The sequence below is a fragment of the Zootoca vivipara genome, chromosome 3, assembly GCF_963506605.1.
Source record: "Zootoca vivipara chromosome 3, rZooViv1.1, whole genome shotgun sequence".
NCBI classification, from domain to species: Eukaryota; Metazoa; Chordata; class Lepidosauria; order Squamata; family Lacertidae; genus Zootoca; species Zootoca vivipara.
Genome location: NC_083278.1, coordinates 116,588,030 through 116,614,983, shown reverse-complemented (window position 1 = coordinate 116,614,983; position 26,954 = coordinate 116,588,030). Strand labels below are relative to the sequence as shown.

The 26,954-nt window shown below is 48.4% G+C and overlaps 1 protein-coding gene across 2 annotated transcripts in view; it reads right to left on the bottom strand.

Moving 5' to 3' along the window:
• Positions 1-3,418: 3,418 nt before the first annotated feature.
• The window catches only part of INTS9 (integrator complex subunit 9), a 61,216-nt gene continuing 37,680 nt past the window's right edge, over positions 3,419-26,954 (bottom strand). For both annotated transcript variants that reach the window (XM_035110854.2, XM_035110856.2), the window contains exons 10-17: positions 24,754-24,934; positions 23,163-23,223; positions 19,310-19,481; positions 18,753-18,877; positions 14,340-14,507; positions 5,728-5,826; positions 4,979-5,116; positions 3,419-4,281 (exon numbers count right to left, since the gene is read on the bottom strand). In XM_035110854.2, coding sequence (XP_034966745.2) covers positions 4,105-4,281; positions 4,979-5,116; positions 5,728-5,826; positions 14,340-14,507; positions 18,753-18,877; positions 19,310-19,481; positions 23,163-23,223; positions 24,754-24,934 — 1,121 coding nt within the window. In that variant the 3' untranslated portion in view covers positions 3,419-4,104. The remainder of the gene's footprint in view (positions 4,282-4,978; positions 5,117-5,727; positions 5,827-14,339; positions 14,508-18,752; positions 18,878-19,309; positions 19,482-23,162; positions 23,224-24,753; positions 24,935-26,954) is intronic.

The following is a 26,954-nucleotide window of genomic DNA, read 5'->3' as shown; positions in this document are numbered from 1 at the left end:
CAACGCAGCTCCCAGTTAAGAATAGTTCATGCTTTCAAATAAAGGCCGGGTGGTTTTATTCCGAAGGAAGTTGATCTTGCCAGAGAGGAGATTTTTCACCTTGTCTGAATGAGAGAAATGGGACTACTCTCACTCCTCTCCCCCAAATCTGTTCTGGACAGTCCTCCTCCCTAACCTTCAGCAGCAGATTTTGAGAGTCCATCAGGGGAGAAGGAAGGGGAAGTTTTGTTGTGCAAGCAAAAGTCTGCTGTGGGGGTGAAAGGGCAGCCTGTGAGATACCCCTAAATTACACTGAATATGCCACCCTGTCTTCTGAGCAGCAGAGCCTTGGGTGGCCTAGTTCCTTAATTCTACTGGAAATAAATCCATTACTTGGCTTACCGATGCCAAGATGTCTGTTATCAACACCTTTGTGAACGAACGCTGCATTTAGTTGCCTTCTGTTTCCACTGACATCAGCCTAGTAGCCTGATTTTCTTTCTTACTTGGTGTTGAGATTGCCCGGTAACAGAATATTGCATAGTGTTTATTTCCCCCATCTATGTGGACTTCTGGCCTGGTCCTAGCTAATGCCACCAAACTCCTCTCCCGTCCCTTCTCAGCTAAAATAGACGGAGAAACTAATTCCCACCTCCGTTTGCAATTACAGCTATGGGTTGGGGAATCCTAGCTTTAGCCAGGACCAATTAGGAAGAACTTCCTGACAGTAAGAGCTGTTCGACAGTGGAATTTGCTGCCAAGAAGTGTGGTGGAGTCTCCTTCTTTGGAGGTCTTTAAGCAGAGGCTTGACAGACATATGTCAAGAATGCTTTGATGGTGTTTCCTGCTTGGCAGGGGGTTGGACTGGATGGCCCTTGTGGTCTCTTCAAACTGTAGGATTCTATGATTCAATGTATCCCGCACTCCCCAGCTTGGAGGAACTACCAAGGAAAATGTTCTGTTCAGCTAAAGATTCTGGCCACGGACCCAAGAAAATACAGAAATGGAGGTGGTGTGTTGCAGGGGAAGGCGGCAGAAACCTTGCCAGTGGGGTGGATGAGAATAGAAAGCTTTCTTGCCCCCCCCCATGCGCCTCTGCTCACTTGCTCTGTGCCCCACTGAGCAGCACATTGCAGGTTCTCGCTGTGGGCCCCAGTGGGGAATAATTTGTTCCCGATTTCAGACATCGGCTTCTGCGTGCTGTTTCTGCACAGGGAAGGTCTTCGGCCCCTCGCTGTTCCAATTTGTTTGCATCTGTGTTATTTCAATTTAGCATAAATGTGATGGACGTGGAACCGGTGTCGCCGGCTGCGGCGAGGAATAAACAGCATCTCTTCTCGGGCTCCGAAAAGGCAATTCCCACGCCTGGGATTCCAGCCTCACTCTGCAGGCCTTGCAGCACTGGAATGCAAACTGGGTTGCACAGGGCGAGGGGGGGGGGCGACAAATCATTCTCCCTCCCGCTTTGCAGAGCAAAGGCACAGAGATCAGCAGCTGACAGTTTGAGGGTCCAGCCCACCCCAACATCCTGAGCTTGTAAAACCCCAAGTCTCAGCATCTGGGCAACACAGGCTTGCAAATTACGGGAAACGGTTCACTAGCTGTGCAAATGCCTGCTCTTAGTTTGGACATAACGCATTTCCTCTTTTAAAATATTGGAATATGCAACTTGTCTGTGCTGTTTGAACACTGGATTTGGGCTGGGATATGTGTGTTTGTGTGTGGAATTAAATTAAATTGGCTGGAAAGGCAAAGCAGCCTCCAGCCCCACCTATAGTACTAACACTGCACTGCATTTCAGGGGTGCTGTAATAATAATAATAAAATAATAATAATAATAATAATAATAATAATAATAATAATAATAATTATCCCCGCCCATCTGGCTGAGTCTCCCCAGCCACTCTGGGTGGCTCCCAATCGAATATTAAAACAATACAGCATTTAATATTAAAAGCTTCCCTAAACAGGGCTGCCTTCAGGTGTCTTTTAAAATTAAGATAGCTGCTTATTTCCTTGACATCTGATGGAAGGGCATTCCACAGGGTGGGTGCTGCCACCGAGAAGGCCCTCTGTCTGGTTCCCTGCAACCTCGCCTCTTGTAAGGAGGGAACCGCCAGAAGGCCCTCGGTGCTGGACCTCAGTGTCCGGGCTGAACGGTGGGGGTGGAGACGCTCCTTCAGGTATACAGGACCAAGGCCGTATGGTAAGTTACAATACTGGTCCAGTTCTACTTGTTACGAGATAATCAACTATATTGGCACATTCAGCACAATTTTTACTTGTTAATAAAGGAGATGAGGAATCACATTTCCCATACAATGTAAAACTAGAGCCAGAGCACAAACTCCTCTTTATTTTTAATGCTGTCTTTTCGTCTGTTGGAAGAGGACGGTGCTCCCCAGTCACAGACATGCAAAAATATTGGCTCCAGACTACTGAACTATGATTGACATTTTCCTACCTCTTGCTTCCATGTCTATCCTAGCAAGATATAAGGATGGATTGCGGGGAAGCACTCATGCAGGCACAAACCTGTCTCCATATTTTTACCGTTGCCTTCAGTTCCATGTGGACTAGCACCTTGCTTTTTGAAAGAAGTGACAGCTGGGAGTCTGGGAGAGCTAATGAGCACCAACGTGCACAAATCCAGAATTCCCAGGAGCTCTGGAATAAGCCTGTTAAAACTTGGAATTTAATTGGATTATATTCCTCCCCACCTCTCTCTCTCTCTCTCTCTCTCTCTCTCTCTCTCTCTCTCTCTCTCTCTCTCTCTCTCTCTCTCTCTCTCTCTCTCTCTCTCTCTCTCTCTCTCTCTCTGCCCTGCAGTTAATAATGAATGGCATCCAGGAAGGAAAGAAAGTGGTGGGAAGCAAAAGCCATCAATTACTGACAGAACAAAACTTCTGCAGTCGACCAGTGAAGGATCGCTGCTGCCTTGACAGCAGGTTGCAGTAAAATATGGCGGTGATTAGAAATTGTAAATATAGATAAGGCAGAGGGAAATCTGAGGCTATTAGGCAGGCGATTAATACAAGACTCAGACAGGTGTCACCATTTGCAAGGCAGACCGATGAGATGGTGGCTTCGAGGTTTGGCTATTCCCACAGCCGCCAATCACTCTGCTCTGATCTCTCCTTAACAGTCTCTCTTTTCATTTGTTGGGGGAGCTCATTATGCATTTGGAGCCCAGATATGCAGAGAGGCTGCTGGGCCAGGCCCAGGTCCATTCCTGTTGTGGCCCCCAAACCCTTTGGAATTTCCTCCCCGTGAACATACTACGCAGGATCCATGAAGGACCTGCAAATAATTCAAAAGACCAGCGAGCTGGTTATCTGACCACACTCCTTAAGAAAAGCCTTTATTGATGCCCAATGCAGTCTTGGATGCCCACAACAATAAGGTGGTGGTTTCTTTTCATAACAAAGGGGATAAACTATGACCGGGTCTGTCGGTTTTATTTTAGAAAAAAAGCATTGCTTTGAGTATTACAATCAGTATTACAAACTTGAAAACACAAAGGAGAACTGACAGGTGGCAAAACACATCATCACAAACGATCTTAAAGGAAAATACTTCATTTAAAAATAATAGGGGCTGCTTCCTACCAAAAAAAGGGGGTGGGGTGGGGAGAGAAAACACTTTAATTCAACTTTTGCCAAGCTGGTACCTGTCAGGTATTTTGGTATACAGTCCAAAAGTGTTCTGTTAAACGTTCTGGAGAATGGAACAGGAAACGCAGTTCATGAGCACTTCATGCTTGTTTACAAAAGTTTTGCCTCCTTCCCCGTGACCCCCCAACTTATACCGGGGACCATGGCGGTCTGCTAAGCAGCCTGCTGGAATTCTACAAAATGTCCTAGTGATGTCTACATTTGGGGTGGGGGGTGGGGATATGGGACAGCTGCCTCCATCGTTGTGCCACAATAGTGGAAAAATTGTGCCTGTATTCCTGGTTTTTAAAACGGCACAGCAGTCCCAGCAACCACACTCTGGAGTACTGTGCAATTTATTGCCATTGTAAAACGAGCCTCTCTGAGCTCTCCCCTTGACGCCCCTTCCTTTTTCTGCCCCTGCTGGGTGGGGAGTGGCGGGGGCAGCTGGGCTCTGAGGCAGGCCGAGGCCTCAGAACTTCTGCAGGAATTTGAGGACCAGGTCCTGCAGCTTCACCCGGAGCGCCTCGTCGCTTTCGCACATGATGTGCGTGGAGTCGTCCTCGATGCGGATGAGAGTCTCCACGTCCTGGAAAAGCACGATGTGGCCTTTCGGGGTGTCCTCCACCTTCACGTCGCTGAAGCCATGCTGCAGAGGAAAAGGGAAGGGGGAGGTGCTCAGCTGGCAAACCGGAGGCAGTGTGATAAATGGGAGGATGTGCATTGCAGGGGTTGGGCCGGGTGACCCTTTGGGTCGCTGTCCAACTCTCCAGTTCTACGACTCGGGATGAACAAAGGTGTACAGGGGTCGGCCGCCCCTTGCCTGAATTATATTTAAAAGGTAAAGGACCCTTGGACGGTTAAGTCCAGTCCAAGGCAACTATGGGGTTGCGGCGCTCATCTCGCTTTCAGGCCGAGGGAGCCAGTGTTTGTCCACAGACAGCCTTCCGGGTCATGTGGCCAACAGGACTGAACCACTTCTGACGCAAAAGGACATCATGATGGAAACCAGAGCGCACAGAAATGCTGTTTACCTTCCCGCCAGAGTGGTACCTATTTATCTACTTGCACTGGCGTGCCTTCAAACTGCTAGGTTGGCAGGAGCTGGGACAGAGCGACGGGGATTCAAACCACTGACCTTCTGATTAGCAAGCTCAAGAGGCTCAGTGGTTTAGACCACAGTGCCATCCACGTTTATATTTATAAAACAATGAACAGGATGGTGATACAATGACTACTGCAATTGACACAAGATGGTCACCCCACTTTGATGCTGCTGGCACAGCGGTTTGATTCCCCCTGCCCCCCGGAGGTGCACTCCATTGTCTCTTGAGGCCACAGCTTACCTTCTCCAGGGTCTGCACCAGCTGGTCCATGGGGATGGAGCCGCTCAGCAAAGGCTTGACGGGTTTCAGCTCCGGAACTTCATCTGCCACCCGCTTCCTCTTCTTGCCCCCTTGAGGCTGAGGGGGCTTTGGGGGCAGCTGCAAAAGGAGATGGGCAGAGAGGAAGAAAGGGCAGTTAGTCCAGCCGATGCCAAGTCACGTCTTGATGGGGGGGGGGGGGGGGGAGAACGATTCTGCAAACTGTTCAGAGATGGTTGAAGCATATGGAGGGTGCCTGTTTGGGGAAGTCTGATGCATAAAAAAGCATTGCCTTCTCCCGCTTTATAACCATGTTGTTGCTTTAACTGTGCATTGTGGAGATTTTTTGGGGGGTGGGGGGTACTTTCAGCTTACCTTAGTTCTGAGCTGTTTATCGTGTGTGTGTACACAGAAACACAAGTCAAATAAACAGCAATAAAAATTAACAGGTTTGAGCCCTAGGATCCTTCTCAGCTGCCTGCTGTTTGTTCCAAAATGGAATTGATTTTGATTAAGGGGTTCAGCTTCTCTTGCGAACCCCAGCACACACAAAAAAGAGAAATGTTTTGTCCCAGGGGTTTCGCTGGGATTTGGTGAGCGCTTCTGCTGGTTCATTAACTGGGAAACCCCAGGAATCAGAGCTACGGGGAGAGGCCTTCACCCAAACCCTCCCCCTGCCAGTACGCTTCCCCCCCGTGCTCCCCCCCAGCACCCCAGTATTCACACCCTACCTGAAGCACATGTTTGTTGTCTTTCGTGTGCAAAACAGCCGTAACGGTCGCCAAGGAGATCCCCGGCTTCATCTCGGTGGGCACCAGCGAATCTGCAAGCTGGAGAAAGAAAGATGGTGCCACTTTTTATTTTATTTCACACACACACACACACACACACACACGAGCAAATTAGGCACTTCAGGTGCAATCAGGCAATTTGATTGTCACAAAAACCAGTAGGATGCACAACACTCCTCCCACAGAATGCAGGGATTATTTGCGCAACCACTACCTTCCTTCCTTCCTTCCTTCCTTCCTTCCTTCCTTCCTTCCTTCCTTCCTTCCTTCCTTCCTTCCTTCCTTCCTTCCTTTCCTGCCCTGCACCCTGAAGTCCCAGGGCGGGTTAGAACACTTTAAAAAGGTTTGAAGCGTTTTACAATCATAAAAACCAAAGTTCGGAAGTCCTTGCTGCAGTATTTAATTCACGCCTCGCCGCTGTTCGTTGCAAGGCGAAAGGGTCTGCGGCATAGCTGCCAAGTTATCCCTTTTTTAAAGGGATTTTCCCTTATGCTGAATAGGCTTCCTCGCGAGAAAAGGGAAAACTTGGCAGCTATGGTCTGCGGGGATGGGGACCATCGCTGCCTCCTGCGACGGCGAGTTCCATGGTTTAACTATGCCTCCAAACTCCCTGTTTCTTGGGCTCCTGTCACAGTGGTGTGTGTTGCAAGAGCATATCTAAATTCAAAGAGGGTAGCGAGCGATCGGAAGCAACTTCCTGGTGCTGCCGTAAAGAAGGAGCAGCGGCCGAACGATGGCTGCTTTCAATAAAAAAAAAAAGAGGTGTGCCTCCCGATAAATAAATTTATTGCCACCCGGGAAAGCTCTTCGCTGAAGCAAGCGGCTAAAGAGACACTGGGCTTCTGTATACAGTATTCAGTACTGTATACGGCCAAGTTTCCATCTTTTTAGATGGAGGAGGAGAGGAAGATTTACTCAGGCCTTGTGTGTGTGTGTGTGTGTGTGTGTGTGTGTGTGTGTGTGTGTGTATAAACATTCACATCATTATTATAAACTTTATCTCTCTGGCTCTTTAGAGCCTATAGACTTCCTTCCCTCCCACCTCACGGTTTTCAAAGTTAACCTTTATATCATTGCATTTTGTATCTTTTCCAGCCACTATTACACTCATTACAAAATAGTTCCAAATTTAAATGAATAGGGAGGTAGAAAAACTTCTCATTACAAGTCTTCAGACGACTCTGCTAGTGATGTTAACTGCTTACAGTAGTCTTTCAGATATCGTATAAATTCACTCCAGTCCTTTTGGAATATTTGATCTTGGTGGTTTCAGGTTTTTCCTGTCAGCTCCGCCTGTCAGTCCATCATCTTCATCTGCCCCTCTTCTTTTGTTGGTACTTCTTGTTGTTTCCATTTTGGGGCTAAAAGAATTCTTGCCGCTGTTGTTGCATACATAAATGGTCTTTTATCTTCCCTTGGTATCTCTTCACCACTCTACCCAGTAAAAAGGACTTGGAAAGAGGTAAAGGCTTTCTGGGAAATGGTATATAATAAGTTAAAGAAAATATTTAAAAATTGTTGTTTAGTCGTTTAGTCATGTCCGACTCTTCGTGACCCCATGGACCAGAGCACGGCAGGCACTCCTGTCTTCCACTGCCTCCCACAGTTTGGTCAAACTCATGTTTGTAGCTTCGAGAACACTGTCCAACCATCTCGTCCTCTGTCGTCCCCTTCTCCTAGTGCCCTCAATATTTCCCAACATCAGGGTCTTTTCCAAGGATTCTTCTCTTCTCATGAGGTGGCCAAAGTATTGGAGCCTCAACTTCAGGATCTGTCCTTCCAGTGAGCACTCAGGGCTGATTTCCTTCAGAATGGATAGGTTTGATCTTCTTGCAGTCCATGGGACTCTCAAGAGTCTCCTCCAGCACCATAATTCAAAAGCATCAATTCTTCGACGATCAGCCTTCTTTAAGGTCCAGCTCTCACTTCCATACATCACTACTGGGAAAACCATAGCATTAACTATATGGACTTTTGTCAGCAAGGTTGATGTCTCTGCTTTTTAAGATGCTGTCTAGGTTTGTCATTGAAAAATACTTTTGTTAAAAAACCAGAATGCTGAGCCATAGTTTAAAGCAAACCATGGGGTTAAGGTGCTCGAGGGCTTGGCTCTGGACACACGCGGGGCCCCAACCTGCCCCCACCTGCCGGACTTGGGGCCCCTACCATGCGCATGTGTCTTTTAAGGAGCTGAAATGAGGGGAAGATTGAGAGTCATGTGTTGTGTGCCTGGACTTAACAGTGCTCCATTTATCTTTCGGCTGCTATTTTGCCAACGTCGTTATGTAGACTATAGATAGATGCCGTGTTAATTTGTTACTCCCATGACATGACTTCTGCTTTAATTGTGCGAGGCGAATGTGATAAAAATCTGAGGAAGGTTTTCATGTATGCTACAGGGGCAGCAAGAATCTCAACAGCCCGACAGAATGGAAAGGAGATTCCACCCCGACCAAAGTGGATTGGCAGGCGAAATTGTTAGAATACACAGAATGAGCAAGGGTGACGGGAAGAATAGATAATACAGAAGAAGAGATAATACAGAACAAAAGTTTATTAGAAAGTGGGGCGTTTACAGAAAATATCTTAAAGGGCATTGTAAAAATGTGAATTCTCTGGCAGGCTCAGACTGTATGAACATAGAAAACCTTATTAAAATAAAAATTTGGGTGAAGTATGGAGTGATAGGGGACCCAGGTGGCGCTGTGGGCTAAACCACTGAGCCTAGGGCTTGCTGATCAGAAGGTCGGCGGTTCGAATCCCTGTGACGGGGTGAGCTCCCGTTGCTCGGTCCCAGCTCTTGCCAACCTAGCAGTTCGAAAGCACGTCAAAATGCAAGTAGATAAATAGGAACTGCTACAGCGGGAAGGTAAACGGCGTTTCCATGTGCTGCTCTGGTTTGCCAGAAGCGGCTTTGTCATGCTGGCCACATGACCTGGAAGCTGTACACCGGTTCCCTCGGCCAATAATGCGAGATGAGCGCGCAACCCCAGAGTCGGTCACGACTGGACCTAATGGTCAGGGGTCCCTTTACCTTTACGGAGTGATAATGAAAAGTGTGCTACTCAAAAGAAACTTGGGACCCTCGATGGGGTGACTGGAAGTCATAGTAGAACTTGTGTTGCAAGAAATTAACTTATTTTTTGTAATTTGCATTATCCTTTGATTTTTTTTTTTGTGTTAGCTTTCCACCCTTTTTTAAAATCTATAAAGCATTTTTAAAAAGACTTTTGCTTTAATTGTGACGCTCGGCCTATTTCTCAGCTGTTGCTTCGTTAACGGAGTCTTATAGATTGCAGTTGTTTCGCTGATGAGTTGTTAATTATTCTATGTTGGCTTCCCAGTATGTTTCCAAGCAGCGCTGCATTGGGGTCTGCCATTAAGAGGAAGAAGGAGAGAGAGGTCCAGGGCAGGCAAACGGGAACCCCTGTATTCTGTGGCCTGGAAGGAAGGCGGGAACGACAGAGGATCCGGCCTGCGGTAGACGGGCAAGTGCGATCCGCCCTCCCTCCCTCCCCCTCCATTCCTTTTCGGAGGCGGTGTGTGCCGAGCGGAGGCTTTTGAATTTTTCATTAAAAAGCCTTTCATCACAGACATCATTAAAGCCATTTTGCTGCTACAGGGACCGTAATGAGTCTCGAGGGCCGCTTGAAAACGTTTAAGGAATAAAGCAGGGAGGTGCCTTTGCCTAGATGAGCGGCTTTCATAAACCCCTAGAAGTTAATTTCCCAAGGACACAGCAGAAAGGGCAGAGGCGCTTGCCAGGCAAGGGGGACGATGTTGGCGGGGGCGGCCTGTCTGGCACCGAAGGATGGGTGGGGAGAGTATCGCGACCCACATCTGAAACGGCTCGAGTCACTGAGCGGGCTTGGGAACCACTGAGCTGGGCGGACCATTGGTCTGACTCACAGAATCATAGAATCGTCGAGCTGGGAGGGACATCAAGGGGCCATCCAGTCTGACCCCCTGCAAGGCAGGAATCGCAGCTAAAGAATCCCTGACAGATGGCTATCCAACCTGCAAGGAGGGAGAGTCCACAACCTCTGGAGGGAGACCATTCCGCTGTCGATCAGCTCTTGCTGTCAGAAACTTAAAAATGAAAACTGTAATGCTGGTGGTCAACAAAAGAGGTTTAAAGACTCTCAAGGCAAATCTAAAAAAATGTAGTATAAACACCAACAACTGGGAAACACTGGTCTGCAAGCGCTCCAGATGGAGAACAGCCTTTATCAAAGGTGTCATGGGCTTTGAAAACGCTCAAACTCAGGATGAAAGGGAGAAACGTGCTAAGAGGAAGGCATGCTTGGCAAACCCTCACCATGATCAGGTAGAATTTTTAAAAAAAAATTCCTTCCAGTAGCACCTTAGAGACCAACTAAGTTTGTCACTGGTATGAGCTTTTGTGTGCATGCACACTTCTTCAGGTTATTTTTTCCCAACTACGTCAGACCAGCACGGCTACCTACCTGTAACTGTGATCAGGTAGGTAAAGGTAAAGGGCCCCTGGATGGTAAAGTCCAGTCAAAGGCGACTATGGGGTTGCGGCACTCATCTCGCTTTACTGGCCGAGGGAGCTGGCGTTTGTCTGCAGATAGCTTTCTGGGTCATGTGGCCAAGCATGACTGAATCGTTTCTGGCGCAACAGAACACTGTGATGGAAACCAGAGTGCATGGAAATGCCATTTACCTTCCCGCAGCAGCAGTACCTATTTATCTACTTGCACTGGCGTGCTTTCAAACTGCTAGGTAGGCAGGAGTTGGGACAGAGCAACAGGAGCTTACTCCTGCCCGGAAACCTAAGTCCCCACTGTGGAAGGACGCGTGGATCCAGAATTGGCCTCCACTCTCACAGACTCACTGTTAAGAGCGTGTTTGTGAAAGACAATCTTACTCGGCTATGAGGGATTGCCAAAGAAGAAGACGACAGTCAGAAAGTTCTCCCTAATGTTTAAGGCACCTTCCTGCACTCAGCCCATCATTTTCGTAGTGATCCCAGCTGCCACCACAAAACCCCATATAGCTTTAATAGCAGGGGTTTGGAGAGAAGTTTGGAAGGAGGGGTGTAGTGAATTTTCCAGGTGGAAATGGCTCTGCTCAGGCAACATTTTGAAAAATACAAAACGGGGACGAATAGGTATTTTTCCAGGGCGTCAAGAATTTCTCAAGCAAACCAAAATCTTTCTGCTGGGAAATTAAACATGGGGGTACAGGCCACCCCTAGGTAGTGCCCATTCATAAGCCCAGTGGGCTCCCTCTGTATGGGGCTGACTTTTACAGTTCAATGCAACCCCCACTGTCGCCGAAAAGAAGCCCCACCTCATTGTATGACTCCTCGACTTGATGGGACCAGAGAAACAAGCACATTTCGAGAACAGCTAAGTACATGGGCAGTCTGCTACAAGGGGGGCAATTATTTTCCCAATTAGAAACACGCTCCTGGACTTGGAGTTCCAATTCAGGCAAATGGGCTCTTTAAATGCAAATGAGCATATCGGCGCTCCCTTCTAAATTGGATGGGGAGCTGCAACAGTGGGGGCAAGCCCTGCGTTCGTTAGGGAAGCCAGTTAATTGCACACAGGGCTCCACGTTGCGTTTTTACACCATGTGCTAAATGACACCCCTTTGAGCTGCAATAAAAGGCCGGGGGCGGGGGGGGCGGGGGCGGGAACCAGTTCTAGCTTGTGGGCTCTTTCTAAAGTGGTGCAAAATCTGTTGGCAGCGCTTAAGATCAGAGGCGGAACTGGATTCCATTGGATTCTTCCGAGATCACGCAAGGCTAGCCTGTGACTCATTCCAATGCAGTGGTATCTTGGTTCTCAAACTTAATCCGTTCCAAAACCACCGCGCACGTTCCCATAGAAAGTAATACAAAATGGTTTAATCCCTTCCAGATTTTTAAAAGCAACCCCTAAAACAGCAATTTAACATGAATTCTGCTATCTAACGAGACCATTGATCCATAAAATGAAAGCAAGGAACAATGTACTGCAGTCACACAATCAATCAATCAATCAGTAGCTGAACTGGTTTCCACATAGTCACCCCCAAAAAAGAGCCAGTAAAACAAAAACACAAAAATAAATAGCAAAAACAGACAGACCTCAGCATAACACTCAAAATGGAAGCGTAACACTCAAAACGGAGCACGTTCGGCTTCCGAAAAAAGTTCGCAAGCTGGAACACTTACTTCCGGGTTTGCAGTGTTTGGGTTCCAAGCTGTTTGAGTACCAAGGCGTTTGAGAACCAAGATACCACTGTACTGGAATGATGGTCACCTTCAGATATATGAAGAGCTGCCACAAGGAAGAGTGAGCAAGCTTCTTCTCTGCTACTCTGGAGGGGAAGACCCAAACGGAGTTGCAAGAAAGGAGATTCTGACTAAAACTTAGGAGGAACTGTCTGGCAATAAGAAGCGTTCAAGGCTTTTAAAGCAGACGTTGGGTGTGTCCATCTGTCAGGGGTACTTGAGCTCCGATTCCTGCGTTTCAGGGGGGTTGAACTAGGGGCCCCTTCCAACCCTGCGATTCTACTGTATGTATTTTTTGTGGGCTGTGCAGTTGCCAGGCAAAACAGAGAAATGGCTCCCTCTTTAGGCTAATGCAAACTATGTGGCAGCTGACTCCTCCAAGCACCTTGAACGCAAGTCACATGAAGCCACCAGGATCGGGACAAAAACTAGCCTCAGCTGCCAGAAATGGATACAGAGGGCTCAGCTAAAAGCAGCAATCGGGGTTTGAACCCAAGTGGGGACTTGCAAGCCATGAGATGCTTAAATCACAGAATCATCTTCTTCTTTGGCGATCCCTCGAAGCCGAGTAAGATTGCCTTCCGTAAACAACACAGTTTTAACAATGAGTCAGTAAGTGACTGTGGAGACCAATTCTGGATCCACACGTCCTTCCACAGTGGGGACATTGGTTTCCAGGTGGGAGTTGATCACGGTGTGGATTTGCCAAGCGTGCCTCCCTCTTAGCATGTTTCTCCCTTGTGTCCTGAGATCGAGTGTCTTCAAAGCCCACAACACCTTTGGTAAAGGCTGTTCTCCAACTGGAACGTTCGCAGGCCAGAGTTTCCCAGTTGTAGGTGTTTATACTACATTTTTTTTTAGATTTGCACTGAGAGAGCCTTTGAACCTCTTTTGTTGACTACCAGCATTACACTTTCCAGTTTTAAGTTGGGAATAGAGTAGTTGCTTTGGAAGACGATCATCTGCACAACATGACCAGTCCTACGAAGTGGATGTTGAAGAATCATCGCTTCGACACTGGTGATCTTTGCTTTTTCTTCACTCACAAGGGTCATAGGAACATGCAAGCCCATTCACCACGACAAGGTCCAGCGAGTGTGCACAGAACCATATGGCTGGAAGGCGCCAACAAGGGCCATCGATAGTCCAGCCCGTGTCCATGCAGGAATTGCACCTAAAGCAGATGGTCGCATGTCCAGGCAGGTCTGGGAATGTCCTGCCTGAAATCCTTTGTCGGTGTGAAGACCCCGGTTTCCAAAGGTTTGAGGAGGAGCCGTGGCTCAGGGCGAGAACATCTGCTCTGCGAGCAGAAGGCCCCAGGTTCCAATCCCCAGGTTCGGGGCTGGGATCGAATCCTGCCTGAAATCACGGAGAAGCTGCTGCTGCTGCCGGCCGGTGTGAGCAACACTGAGCTACAGAAACCAAAGGATAGGTGCAGGATAAGCCAGCCCCCTGAGTTCCTCACTACGTCCCTGTCAGGCTTGAGAAATTCTCTTCTCCCCCCGCCCCCCGGATGGTTTCAAGAAGCAGGGACGAAACAAGAAAGCTCTTACTTATGATTCATTCAGTCCTCACGATGAGAGACCAAGAATCCAGACACCCGTCAATGATGCGAGTTGCTCACTCTGGCTCCTCGCCCTTCCCTCTCTCCCAACAGCACCTGAACCTACGGAAGCCCCCTGTGGCCAAATGCTCCTGCACCCTAAACAAGCATCGCATTCTAGGGGACGGCGGATCGTCTGTGCCAGGGGTGGCCAACTCCCAAGAGACTGCGATCTATTTACAGATTTAAAAATGGGCAGTGATCTCCTCCATTTTTGGGGATTTCAGGTTGAAGTTGTTGAGCTTTTTTTTTTTTAGGGGAAACAAACGGCCTCACTGAGTAAATTCGGTCTTCCATTCTGCAGATTGTGCAATGATCGAGGGTGGGGCGAGGAGGGGGCGGGGCCGGATTCGATGCTAAGGAAAGGGACCAAGCGATTGACCTCGATCTACCGAAACCTCCTGGTGACCTAACAGTAGACCGCAATCGACCTGTTGGACATCCCCGATCTATGCTGTCTAAAGAAGTGTCTGCTGGCTGTTCTGTCCCCCCCCCCCCGCTTCTCCCAACACCTCATAATTTGGCTGACTTGTTATCTCCTTCATAGTTTGGGTGTCTTTCTATACGGCCTCCCTCTTCCCTGTCAGCTACAGGAGAAGGGGGGAGGGCAATCTCCACCACTGCCCCTCCTCTTCATTCCAGTTCCTGACAGTTCCCCCCCCCACCTCCACCCCACCCCTTGGTTTGCCTTCACTCACTCACCTCTGGCGTGATTTCAATCTTCTCATAGCGGCGTTTGAAGGGGAGGGTCAGCACCTCGGCTCTGCGGTAGGACATGGGTGGGGGCAGGCAGTCGACCATCAGGTCCGTGCGGTGGGCCTGGGTGGGAGGGGGCTGGGTGTACTGCTCCGGACACACAACGTGGAGAGGCTGCCGGGGGGAGGGAGGGAGGAAAATGAAGAATCAAGGGACAGGCACACATCCAGGCCCTGACCCGGAAGCCCCTGCAGGAGATGCATCCCTATAATTTATTACATTTGTTTTAAACGTTGCCCTTCACCCAAGGATCAAAGCAAGAATCTCTTTCTTCTATAAAAAAATAAATTTATTTATTTATCTGGTTTTTCAAATTCAAATTTTGCAATCCTATATCGAACACAGGTCATAAAAACAGGAGTCCAAGGAATCTCCTGGACTTCCATCCTCTCCTTTGTGGGTCCTATTATTCATCATTTCCTCCTGCATCTTTTATAATAATCTAAATCAGGGATGTCAAACTCAAATTCATTGGGGGCCGCATCAGCAGTTTGGTCACCCTCAAAGGGCCGGTTGTATCTGTAGGACTATGTGTCCACTCTTTATTATCATAAATTATTGTCACTGCATTCAATTATTACTGTTTTTTGTAATAATGTAAGTAATAACTAGCTCTGAAAGCAGAAACATAGTCAGAATAACGGCAAGTAGATATTCAAATGTACAATTATTGTACAATTTATTGAAAAATGATTTTTGGTAACTGCACTGGGTGGTGGAGGCTCGCTAGGGTTTCATGCAGGACCTTTGCAGAGCTACTAGTACCTGGAGATGCTGGGGTCCTTCTGCATGCAGGACAGATGTTCTGCCAGTGAGCCACCACCCTTCACCAAAGGGACTGGCTTAGGTTGACTCACTGGAGCTGCTCTCCTGCTTCCAGGGTTTAAGGGCCAGAAGTATAAAGCAGCATCCTATGTTTCTGAGGAGAGGGAGAGGGAGGGGAGGGGAGGGGAGGGAGGAAGGGAGGAAGGAAGAAAAGAGGGAGTGGGAGGGAGAGAGGAAGGAAGGAAAGAAAGAGGGGAGAGAAAGAAGAGTAGGAAAGAAGGAAGGGAATAAAGAAGGAAAGAAAAAGAAAGAGGGAGAGAAGACAGAAAGGGAGAAAGAAGGAAGGAAGTAGAGGGAAAGAAAGAATAAGAATGAGGGAGAGGAAGAAAGATGGGAAGGACGGAAGGAAGAAAGGAAGAAAGAAAGAAACAAAAGAGGGAGCAGGAGGGAAAGAGTTGAGAGAAAGAAGAGTAGGAAAGAAGGAATAAAGAAGGAAAGAAAAAGAAAGAGGGAGAGAAGACAGAGATAAAGAAGGAAGGAAGGAGAGGGAAAGAAAGAATGAGAACGAGAGAGAGGAAGAAAGAAAGGCAAGGGGGGGTCACCGCCTTGATTCAGCGCCAGAAAAGAGCATGAAGGGACCCAGGGGCAAAAAGCATTTCCCGTGCAGCGTGAGGCAGCGGGTGTCCGTTTTAGGAGAAGTACATAAAGCCTCAGAGTTGCACGTTCATGAGGCTGAGCCGCTGCTGAGCTCACGTTCATGAGGCTGAGCCGCGGCAGGAGGAGGAGGAGGTGAGGCAAGAAGAGGTGGAGGTGGAGGCTTGCCGGGTCGGTGCCCGGCGCTGCACGGAGAGTCCCGAGCCTCTGGGACGCAGCAGTGCTCTGTAGCACTTTGAATCCTCCTCCTCCTCCACACGGCGCTGCTGGGTGCTTTGTCTGTGCTTCAGCAGCAGCAGCAGCCGTTTCCAGGTGCCGAGCCGTGGCAGGAGGAGGAGGATTCAAAGTGCTACAGAGCACTGCTGCGTCCCAGAGGCTCGGGACTCTCCGTGCAGCGCTGCCGGGCGCTGACCCGGCAAGCTGCCTCCTCCTCCTCCTGCTGCTGTGGCTCGGGGCGCTCCACGCAGCGCTGCTCTGACCGCCTTTCAAACCCCCCCCCCGGCCCCAGCTGTTTGTCGGCGCTTTGTGGGCGCGGCGCTTCAGCAGCAAGGTCCTGCTGCTGGGTCCCGCTGGGGCGCTCGGCGGGCCACATGACGAGGTCTGGCGGGCCAGATTTGGCCCCCGGGCCTTGTGTTTGACACCCGTGATCTAAATCTTTTAGATCTCCGTTGTGTCCAGAATTCACTCTTAAACGACAAGTGATATTCCAATCCTGCTAACAATTTTAACTGTTTACAATGGTCTTTAAGATAAGTTATGAATTTCCCCCATTCCTTATTAAATTTTTGGTCTTCCTGATTTCTGATTCTTCCAGTCATTTTAGCCATTTCAGCATAGTCCATCAACTTCATCATCTATAGTGGATGTTTAGCATTTTGACATTTCCAAGCTTCTAAAATGCTTTGCTCATATATATATATATATACTCAGGCATCATGAATGCATGCACATAACAAAGCACCATCTTTGAATGCTCCCCGATGCCCTTTTAAATGTGTTGTGGGAGAGGGGATTATTGTTCTTATTTCTATTACGTATTTTGCATTTTTTAAATATTGCCTTCTTATGCTGTGAAGTGCCCTGAGATCTATGGATGAGGGGCGGGATACAAATTTAAGCCATCAAGCAATTAATAACAAAGCAAGCTAACAAAAAATCTCTAGCACACCAGGCACAGATGCTCTAGCCTGATTTCCTGCTCAGGGCCGTCTTAACCATATCTGGCGCCCTGGTGCCAAGATCCCTCCGGCGCCCCCCGGGAGTGAGGCAGGCAGGAGGGGCACGCGGGGAGCTGAGAGGTGCGGAGGAGGCAGCCCCAGGCTCGCGCTCCCTGCGCGCCTCTGGAGAGCGGCCTGGAGCTGCTCAAAAACTGAGAGGCGCGGAGGAGGCAGCCCTAGGCTCCCGCTCCTCGCGCGAAGCTCCGGAGGTGCACGGGGAGCGTGAGCCTGGGGCCGCCGTGCTGCGCCTCTCAGCTGTTCAGGCGGCCCCAGGCCAGCGCTCCCCGCGTGCCTCTGGAGAGTGGCCTGAAGCCGCTCAACAGCTGAGACAGAGGCGCGGCAGAGGCGGCCCCAGGCTCACGCTCCCCATGCACCTCCGGAGAGCTGTCTGAAGCCGCTCAACAGCAGAGGCGTGCGGAGGCGACACCAGCGTTTGGTGCCCCTGATGGCCAGGTGCCCTGGTGCCTTGCGCCACCCAGCCCGGGCCTAGGGACGGCCCTGTTCCTGCTCTGCTGCATTTCTACCAGCAGGGTGTTGTTGTTTAAAATAAGAAGAAGAAGAAGAAGAAGAAGAAGAAGAAGAAGAAGAAGAAGAAGAAGAAGAAGAAGAAGAAGAAGAAGAAGAAGAAGAAGAAGAAGAAGAAGAAGAAGAAAGAATGAAGATGTATACAGACATATTGGAAAATATTTTAAAGTGCAACGCTCTTGCTGTACCCTAAATCAGGGGTGGGGAACTTCCAGCCTGCAGGCCAATCCTGGCTCGGAAGGAGGCAAAAAATTGAGCTGCTGTGAGGCCGTTTCCTACCGTACCTGCCATGAGGTCACAAGGGATGCCAGCTGATGGGCAGAGTTAAAACCTGTGTCGGATGTGCACACCTGGTCCCTGCAGAGAACAGCCCAGGCACCAGCAGGGTTTAGCAGGTGGGTGTGTCCAGTGCCAGATTTACGTATAAGCTAAACAAGCTATAACTTAGGCCCCCCCCTCTCTTGGGGGCCCCCAAAAAATTAAAGGGGAAAAAAACCGGACGTACATTTCCAAAATATAAGATAAAAAATAAAACCTACACACAGCAGCAGTGTTTTGTGTTGTGTAGGCTCCTATGATGTAAGTCATGGGCCCCGCCTGCTCCCTAAAATATCACTAGTTTGCTCATTTCCATATATAGGGTGCCTACATTCTGCATGTGCAAATGGCTTTAGAGACCTATTAGGTCCATAAATTACCATACGGTATATATTCAACACAAAAAACGGTGACAATTTGTTGTTGACAAAGGACAGCTGGACATATCAAGGGCCCCATTACCTTCAGTAGCTTAGGGCCACATCCAACCTAAATCTGGTCCTGGGTGCGTCCGTTGCCAGGAGGCTAGATTTCAGTTCAGTGCAATAGGAGAAACATGTTGACGGTCGGATAGGTTCAACAATGGAACCCATTGCCTAGGAAGGGTAGGTGGCCTCTCCCGGGCTGGAGGTCTTCAAGCAGAGGCTGCCACGTGCATCGAACCTGCGGCTGGGCCAGGTGACCTTCCAGTCCCTGTTCAACTCTTATGATTCTACGACGCACAACTGCTGTGTTTTGGAAATGTTTGGGGCAAAAATGGGGAGGCTGTGGCGTTCGAGATGCTGCCATGTCCCACCATCGCTGGCCTGGAAGGCCCTGGCCTTGGTTTAGTGGGAAATGCCCAGCTTGGCCCTGAGGCGAGGCCTGTCAAGTGGTGTACCTGAACTTCTTTGAGTAGTTTGGAGACCTGGATGAAGTTCAGCCTGGTGTCGATGGGGCAGTAAACGCATTTCATAGCTAGCGGCTGGTATGGAGCCAAAGCATCGAGATAGGAGAAGTCGGGCTCTGTAAACAGAAAGGGAGAGAGGGAGGGATTCAGACAAAACACACGCAGACCTTGGGGGTGGTCTCCTCCGGTGAAGGCTCTTCTTTCGCTCTTATCATCAACATCGTCATCATTTTTTATTTGTATGCTGCCTTTCCATAGTTGAAACTATGCTCAAGGCAGCTTACAACGTGACAAGATTTATGTAATTACAAACACAGCGGAAGTCATAAACAATAAATAAAACACATCAAAACGTACACAACCAAACGGAAACAATTTCCACGTAAATCGTAAGATCTAAAACTAAAGATATAACAACAATATCAATAACAGCAACAAGCTCTCTCAACCTCCCATAAACAAGACTCCAGCCCAAGAATCTGTTCAACAGCCTCATTTTTGTAGCTGGAGTCAGTCCGCACTCCCGCTCTCCCAGGCCAGGCTCTTACCTGTAAATATAATGGTGTTAAGGCTGGACTTCCCCCACAGCTCCATGAAATGCACCACGTCCCCAAACCGGAGCGAGGGGTGCCCCGTGAAGACCACGCAGGGCTGCTTGAAGTCGTTGCTGAAGTCTCCGTGGATGCTGGGATAATGCTTCAGCTTGTTGGTCTGAATGAGCTGGAAAGAGAGAAGGGAGGCTGTCAGAAACCTCCTTTTCCTTTCCTGCATTCTTCCTTTACTGACATTCGAGCACTGCTCTTGACGCAAGTTATTTATTGCTACCTACAGAACCGGCTCGCGTGCCTCTCTTGCACACAAACGTGTTCAAAGCGTCCCTGCAAAAACGCGTGTTGATACGTCCCTGCAAAAACAGCCACATGCTCATTCATTCCAAAGCATAACTTTGGAATAGCAATTGTACAATCTATGCTAAAAAACCCTTTCAGATCGCAAGGAAAGCTCGTGTATTAGCAACCAAGGTTATAGCGATAATCGTACAACGGAACCTCAGTTCTCTAACATCTCCGTTGACAAACATTTCGGATCCCGAACACCGGAAACCCAGAAGTAAACGCTTCCATTTTTGAATGCGCCCCGGAAGTCGAACGGCTTCCACTGTGTGTTTCCTCCCAATTTTCACCATTGAAATTGACATTCTCGCTTTGCGCCTCGGTTGTCAAATGTTTCGGAAGTCGGAATACTAAGCTGGGTGGACCAATGGCCTGACTCAATACAAGGCAGCATCGCGTGCCCCTGGTACCTGACAGTTATCAGCTGGGTCCTGGGCTCAGTGGAAACCACCTGAGAGGCCAGCGTAGAATCATGGAATTGTAGCATTGGAAGGGACCCAAGGGTCATGTAGTCCAACCCCCTGCAATGCAGGATACAGTGGTGCCTCGCTTAACAAATGCCCTGCTTAACGAAAGGATTTTTCAAGTGGAGGTTGCCTCGCTAGACGAATTCGTTTTATGAAAAATTCGTCTAGCGAATCGCGGTTTCCCATAGGAATGCATGGAAATTCAATTAATGCGTTCCTATGGGCAAAAAAAATTTCAATGCATTCCTATGGGATTCGCTAGACGAATTTTTCGTTATAAGAAAAGACCCGTGGAACGAATTAAATTCGTCTAGCGAGGCACCACTGTATATATATTTTTTGCCTGACGTGGGGCTCGAACCCACAACCCCAAGAGTGGGAGTCTCGCGATCTATTTGGCGTGCCCTCCTCTTTCTACAAGATGGCTGCTCACAACCCCCCCCACTCGTTTCCTAGCAAGAAATCTAAATGCGCATATGCAAGGCATGCTGGGAGCTAATAAGCCCTCCGTCTTGCAAGTGTGCCTGTAATTAAGCATGGAAGAGATTTCTCACCGGAGCCAACATCTAAGCGTTACCTCCAGCAACGGGAGGCAGCGGCCCAGCAAAGGACGTGCGAGATGAGGATTATACTTCAAAATGTGGATTTCATGGAGACAGAGAAAGAAAGAGGGAGAGAGATCTCTCTGCAAGCAGCTCTTGAAATTTCAGAGGCAACCCGAAGGAAGCAGGACCTGCCTCAGAGGTGCTGGCGAGCATTTTCCACAACAAGGAAAGCGGGTTTGTGAGATGCCATAAATGCCGTTAGATTTTTCTATGGATTAGTAAGGGAAGGATGAGATTTCCGCAGCAGGTTTTGCTATATCTCTTCCTCCATCAAAGGTGGCCTGGGTGGGCCTGCTCAGGTGAGTTGACTCACCTGAAAGGAAGCCTCACCCCAAAACGCGCCTAATAAAAGGCACATAATCTCAATAGTGATATATGGAAGTAAGAGCTGGACCATCAAGAAGGCTGATCACGGAAGAATTGATGCTTTTGAATTATGGTGCTGGAGGAGACTCTTGAGAGTCCCATGGACTGCAAGAAGATCAAACCTATCCATTCTGAAGGAAATCAGCCCTGAGTGCTCACTGGAAGGACAGATCCTGAAGCTGAGGCTCCAAAACTTTGGCCACCTCATGAGAAGAGAAGACTCCCTGGAAAAGACCCTGATGTTGGGAAAATGGAGGGCACTAGGAGAAGGGGACGACAGAGGACGAGATGGTTGGACAGTGTTCTTGAAGCTACCAACATGAGTTTGACCAAACTGTGGGAGGCAGTGGGAGACAGGAGTACCTGGCATGCTATGGTCCATGGGGTCACAAAGAGTCGGACACAACTAAACGACTAAACAACAACAACAACAATCTCAATAGGGATATTGAAATTACAGAATTGTTGAAAGGGATCCCGAGGGTCATATAGCCCAACCCCCTGCAATGCAGGGAATATTTGCCCAAAGCGGACTCGAACCAACAACTCCGAGATTAAGAGTCTCGTGCTCTACTGACTGAGCTATCCTGTAAGCGTTGGAAAAGGTCTAGAGATAGGGCAGGCAGAGTGATCAAAGGGATGGCTCCCCTACGAAGAAACGCCGCAACCTTTGGGAATTTTCTGTTTAGAGGAAAGGTGAAAAAGATGGAAGTTTGATAAAATTGTTCACAGCATGAAGGAAGCAGATAGAGAAAAGTTCATCTCCCTCTCTCATGACCCTAGGAAATCCTGTGACCGTGCGCAGTGCAAATGATCAGAGTATTGGACTAAGACCCTGGAGACCACGTGAAGCCGAATGGTGGAAGATTCAGGACGGATAAAATAAAGGACTTATTCCTGCAGCGCAGAGTTAAACTATGGAACTCCCTGCTGCAGGAGGCAGTGGTAGCCAACGACTCGGGTGGCTTTAAAACAGAACTGGACAAATTCATGGAGGAGGAGAGGGCTGGATTTTTTAAGGGTTTGAATTTCTGATGTAATCCGCCTCGAACATTCATTTAAAATGGAAAGATGGAGCACCCACTTCATAGACATAGATTTCTGAAAGTGGACCCTTTCCACGTATGGAAAGAGGAGAATCGATGTCAAGGGCATCTCTGAGCAGTGCGACGATTCTTTATTGACCCAAAACCGGTGGCGATAAAAACCAACTTTTGTCCCTCATTTGTAGCATTCGGAAGGTCAATAAGCAAGGCTGTAAATCAGAGAAATCTAGGGTGCTGTCTTTGTCTGGCAAGGCCAAAATACAGTGGCAATTCATTTTGTGTGGGTCTGCGTGCCCGGAAATTTAAAACCTCCGTTTGAAGATCAATAAGGAAGCAGGTGCTCTGTGGGTTGAATTCACACCCCTCGCTCCCTCTGGCTGCCCTTAGTGGGAGGGGGAAAGGCCTTTTGCCATGCTAGGGTTTTTACTTCTTGAAATTTGGCAAGCCTATATTAGCACTTATGGGTTTGAACATGGGAGGAGGCAGTACTGCAAAAAGAAAGAAAAAGAAAGTACAGGAACAGAACCACTGCTCAGTAATGACGTTTCAGCCACATCCCTCCGAGAGGTGCCAAAAAGCATCCTCAGAAAAACCCACAGAGCTTCTTAATAACGACAGAATCCCCTGCAACTGAATGGGGCCTCCTTAAAATGTGACACTTGGCAGAGAACTTTTTCTGCACCTGGAGACTCTTAGCTAAACTATTTTTCTTTTAAGGGAGGAAGGCATTTCTGGAGGTTTCTGCAATTCTGAAGAACTACGTATCTTTGCAAAGCAATCCCCCCTTAAAATGCCATTTCGCTATCGTATGCCTTTTTATGCACGCTTTACCCCGGTAGATGCTGGCTGGAGGAGCGCGCTGCAAAATTGGAAGAAGCGTGAATTCCAAAAGAGGGCGCGTCCCGGGTCTCGTATTGTTTTGGAAAGCCTTTTAAACGCGAACCGGCTGGCATTTCCCCCCCCTTTCCTTCCGCCCTCCTCCTGTGCGTGAGATGGGATCAGGTGGGCAGGGCAATTCTCTTACCTCCGCATGGGGGAAGGGTGGTTCTGGCAGGTATACCTTCGTCTGCTTATTGTGACACAGCCTGAAAAAGACAGAGAAAAACAAGCCAGATTTACAAACCCATCTGACAACCCATTGCAGTTCAGCACCGCCACCTAGTGCTCACATCTCCCAAACAAGCAGAGAAGTTCTGTGCTGGCAGCTGGCAGCATTGTGTAGCTCTTGCCCAACTGCATTCTTTCTGCGGCCCCCCTGGGGGGCTCGGGAAACCAGTTATGTCCCCCGCTTGCCTGCAGAGCTGGCAGCCTCTCGCCCTTTTTCGAACACCCTCCCTGGTGGAGTGTTCCCTCTGTCTTCTCTCCTCTCCCCTCTCCTTGAGAGTCCTCTGGGCAGCCGCTGTTGCCACCCCTGATCTCTGAGCCACCCGCCTCACCCCAAAGAGAGGTGCCTTCTCCCACCGCCCCACAGGGGCCTGGGAAGAGGATGCCCCCAGACCTAGTGGCCTGACGGAGACTGGCCAAAGGTGGATGCGAGGCCAGCACCTTGCTCGCCCTGGGAGGCAGCAGCAGGCGCTGTCGGGCCTGAATGGTGGAAATGCTCATTTTTGGTGCCAGGCACTCGGCTCCCAGGCAGGCCTTGCACAGGGCAAGCATAAAAAAACGTCAGCATGGTGCCTTCCTGTCTGCCCGGCCTCCCGCTTGTCCGTCCATTCCCAACAGCAAGGGCCAGAGAACTGGCTGGCTGGGCTCCCTCGCCCGCTTGCTTGCTTACTCCAAGGCTGCCTCTGTTCCTGGCACCAAGCACCCCCTGGCCAGCCCCAGAGGCACCCTTCGCCTGCGGAGCTTGCAGCCAGGGCTGCTGCAACAAACAGCTGTGCAAGTCTTTGGGAGGCAGAGACATGAAAAGGAATCGGAGGAAGGGAGGGAAGGAAAGAGGGACAGAGGACAAGGTTGCCCTCTGCACCCTGACCATCCTTCAAGGCACCCCAGGGTGCCATGGCACACTGGTCGAAAACCATTCCCCTATCCTATAAAAAAGCATTTTTTCAGAATACAGTGGTACCTTGGTTCTCAAATGCCTTGGTACTCAAACAACTTGGAACCCAAACACTGCAAACCTGGAAGTAAGTTTTCCAGCTTGCAAACTTTTTTCAGAAGCCAAACGTGCTCCGTTTTGAGTGTTACGTTGAGGTCTGTCTGTTTTTGCCACTTATTTTGCCTTTTTGGTTTTTGTGGCTCTTTTTTTCTTTGGTGAGTGTGTGGAACCCAGTTCAGCTACTGATTGATTGTGTGACTGCAGGACATTGTTTATTGCTTTCATTTTATGGAGCAATGGTGTGGTTAGATAGCAAAATTCATGTTAAATTGCTGTTTTAGGGGTTGCTTTTAAAAGTCTGGAACGGATCGATCCATTTTGCATTACTTTCTATGGGAAAGCATGCCTTGGTTTTGGAATGGATTTCTGGAATGGATTAAGTTTGAGAACCAAGGTACCACTGTAGTAGCTTTGCTCTAGCGCCCTCTTTCTTCCTGTGTCGGAGGTGCCCCCCTCCACGCAGCCATGGCCGGTGTGTGTGTGTGTGTGTGTGTACCTCTTTGCTGCCGACACTTACCACTCAGCAAAGATCTGGGAAAACTCGAGGGAGCTGTTTGCCACCGGCGAGATGAAGTAGAAGGGAACACTGGAGAGGCCAGCAGAATCGATGTACTGGTACAGGCACTCGAGAAGGTCATAGATCACGCCAGACGGGTAGCAGGGGACCAGAACGTTCCCCCCATTCCGGACGGTCATAGCTTAACAAAGAGCAAGGACATGTTTTTGAGTGAGTGGATAGGGAAGAGACAATAATAACCATTCAGTTTTCTTTTTCAATGGTGCTCAATGGTTCAGAGTACAGACACCTCTTTTTTAAAAACAAAAAAACAAAACAAAAAAAGTGTTGTGTACACTGTGCTCCCAATGGGATGATGGGAGTTGTAGTTCAAACATCTGGAGGGCGCCAGGTTATTGAAGGCTGCTCTATAATATCCCCTGCCCCATTGTCTATGTTGTCCCTCCCGACAAACTCATATCCTATTCCTTTAAAAAATGGGAAATGATATATAATGAAATGAAAAGGATGTTTAAAATGACCTTTGGTAAAAACAAACAAACAGACACACAAAAAACCAGAAGCTTTTCTTTTGGGAATTGTAGGGACAGAACTACCTTAGCTGTATAGAAACCTATTCATGTAGGTGACTACAGCGGCAAGAATGTTACTTGCCCCCAAATGGAAAGAAGCAGAAGTCCCAGTAAAGGAAGAATGGATACAAAAACTTATGGAATATGCAGAAATTTAAATAATATTGCCAGCTTTGGGACATCTTCCCATTGGCCTTCATATAAATATGCCAAACGTCTGCACGAAATGCTTACAGTAGCTGACAGCATTCAGAGGTGAGTTTAATAAGTAAAATGTAATAAATAAAGAAGAACATAAGAAAAATAAAACAAGGGTTACACGTCTAGGTGCTTTCAATTGCTCCATTGTCCAAAACACTTAACCGGCCTTCCCAATGGACTGGTTTCCATATTCCCTGGCAGGTTTCAATCTCCTGGTCCTTTCGTACTTTTTTTCTAGATCATTTTTCAAGATGGAGAGAGACCAGAACTGCACACGGAATTCCAAATGAGAATTCACACGGCAGAGATCTTCGCTGCTTCATTTGCAATTCCTTTTCCTTGCCTTTTTTCCTAGAGTTGCCATATTTCAAGAGGTAAAAAGCCGGACACAAAATCCGAGCCCAAATCGCCCACACCAGATCCAGAACCCAGAGTCACCCATGCACATTTTAAAAAGACCAAAACACACACACACACACACACACCAAATCCAGGACATTTGCTCTAAAATGTAAAATTCCTCCTGGACCTGCAAAAGAGGCCATGTCCGGGAATTCCTGGACATATGGCAAGTTGGCAACCCTGCCTTTCCAAATGCTGCAATTGTCCTTTAAACAAAACACACCTGCTGCTGTTACACACACATTGCACCAATATTTTCAGAGCACCGTGTTCCCTCGAGATCCAGGGGGTGGCAGTTTAATATCCTGTCTACTGTTACATTAAAGAAGGGATATCTCTGCATCTCTCCTTCGTTCTTTCCCCATTATTCCTTTTAAACATTTGCCACCTCTGCTCCTCAACCCAAGCGGGTTGCAATATGAATTATAATAATGATAAAACACACACCAAAACAGCAAATCGATATCCGGACACAGCAAGCGATGACGTTTAAAAGAGGCAGCAGTAATATCAACACTAACATGTCGTCGTTTTCGAGTGCGGAAAGAAAAGAGACGATTCAAATAGAATCACGCCTTTGCTACTTTAACCTTCTCACTTGAAATTAAGCATTTGGAAATGCAATAAAAGGTGGGGGGGAATTGCATCTAGGCCTGGGGACAAAAAACAAACAAAAAGGATTTAGGTTTATGACATCACTAGAATGCTGTAATATAATTCCTCACATCTGAAAAGCCACACAGTCGTGACAATGTCATCCTGTGTGCTGATCACAGAATCTTAGAGCTGGAAGGGGCACCACGGGTCATCTAGTCCAACCCCCTGTAATGCAGGAATCTTGGCTAAGGCATCCATGACAGATGGCCCTCCAACCTCTGCTTAAAAAACACCAAGGAAGGAGAGTCCACCGCCTCCCGAGAAAGAGAATTCCCGCTGTCACAAACTGTCAGAAGGTTTTTCCTGATGTTTAGTCGGAATCTCCTTTCTTGCAACTTGAAGCCATTGGTTTGAGTCCTACCCTCCAGA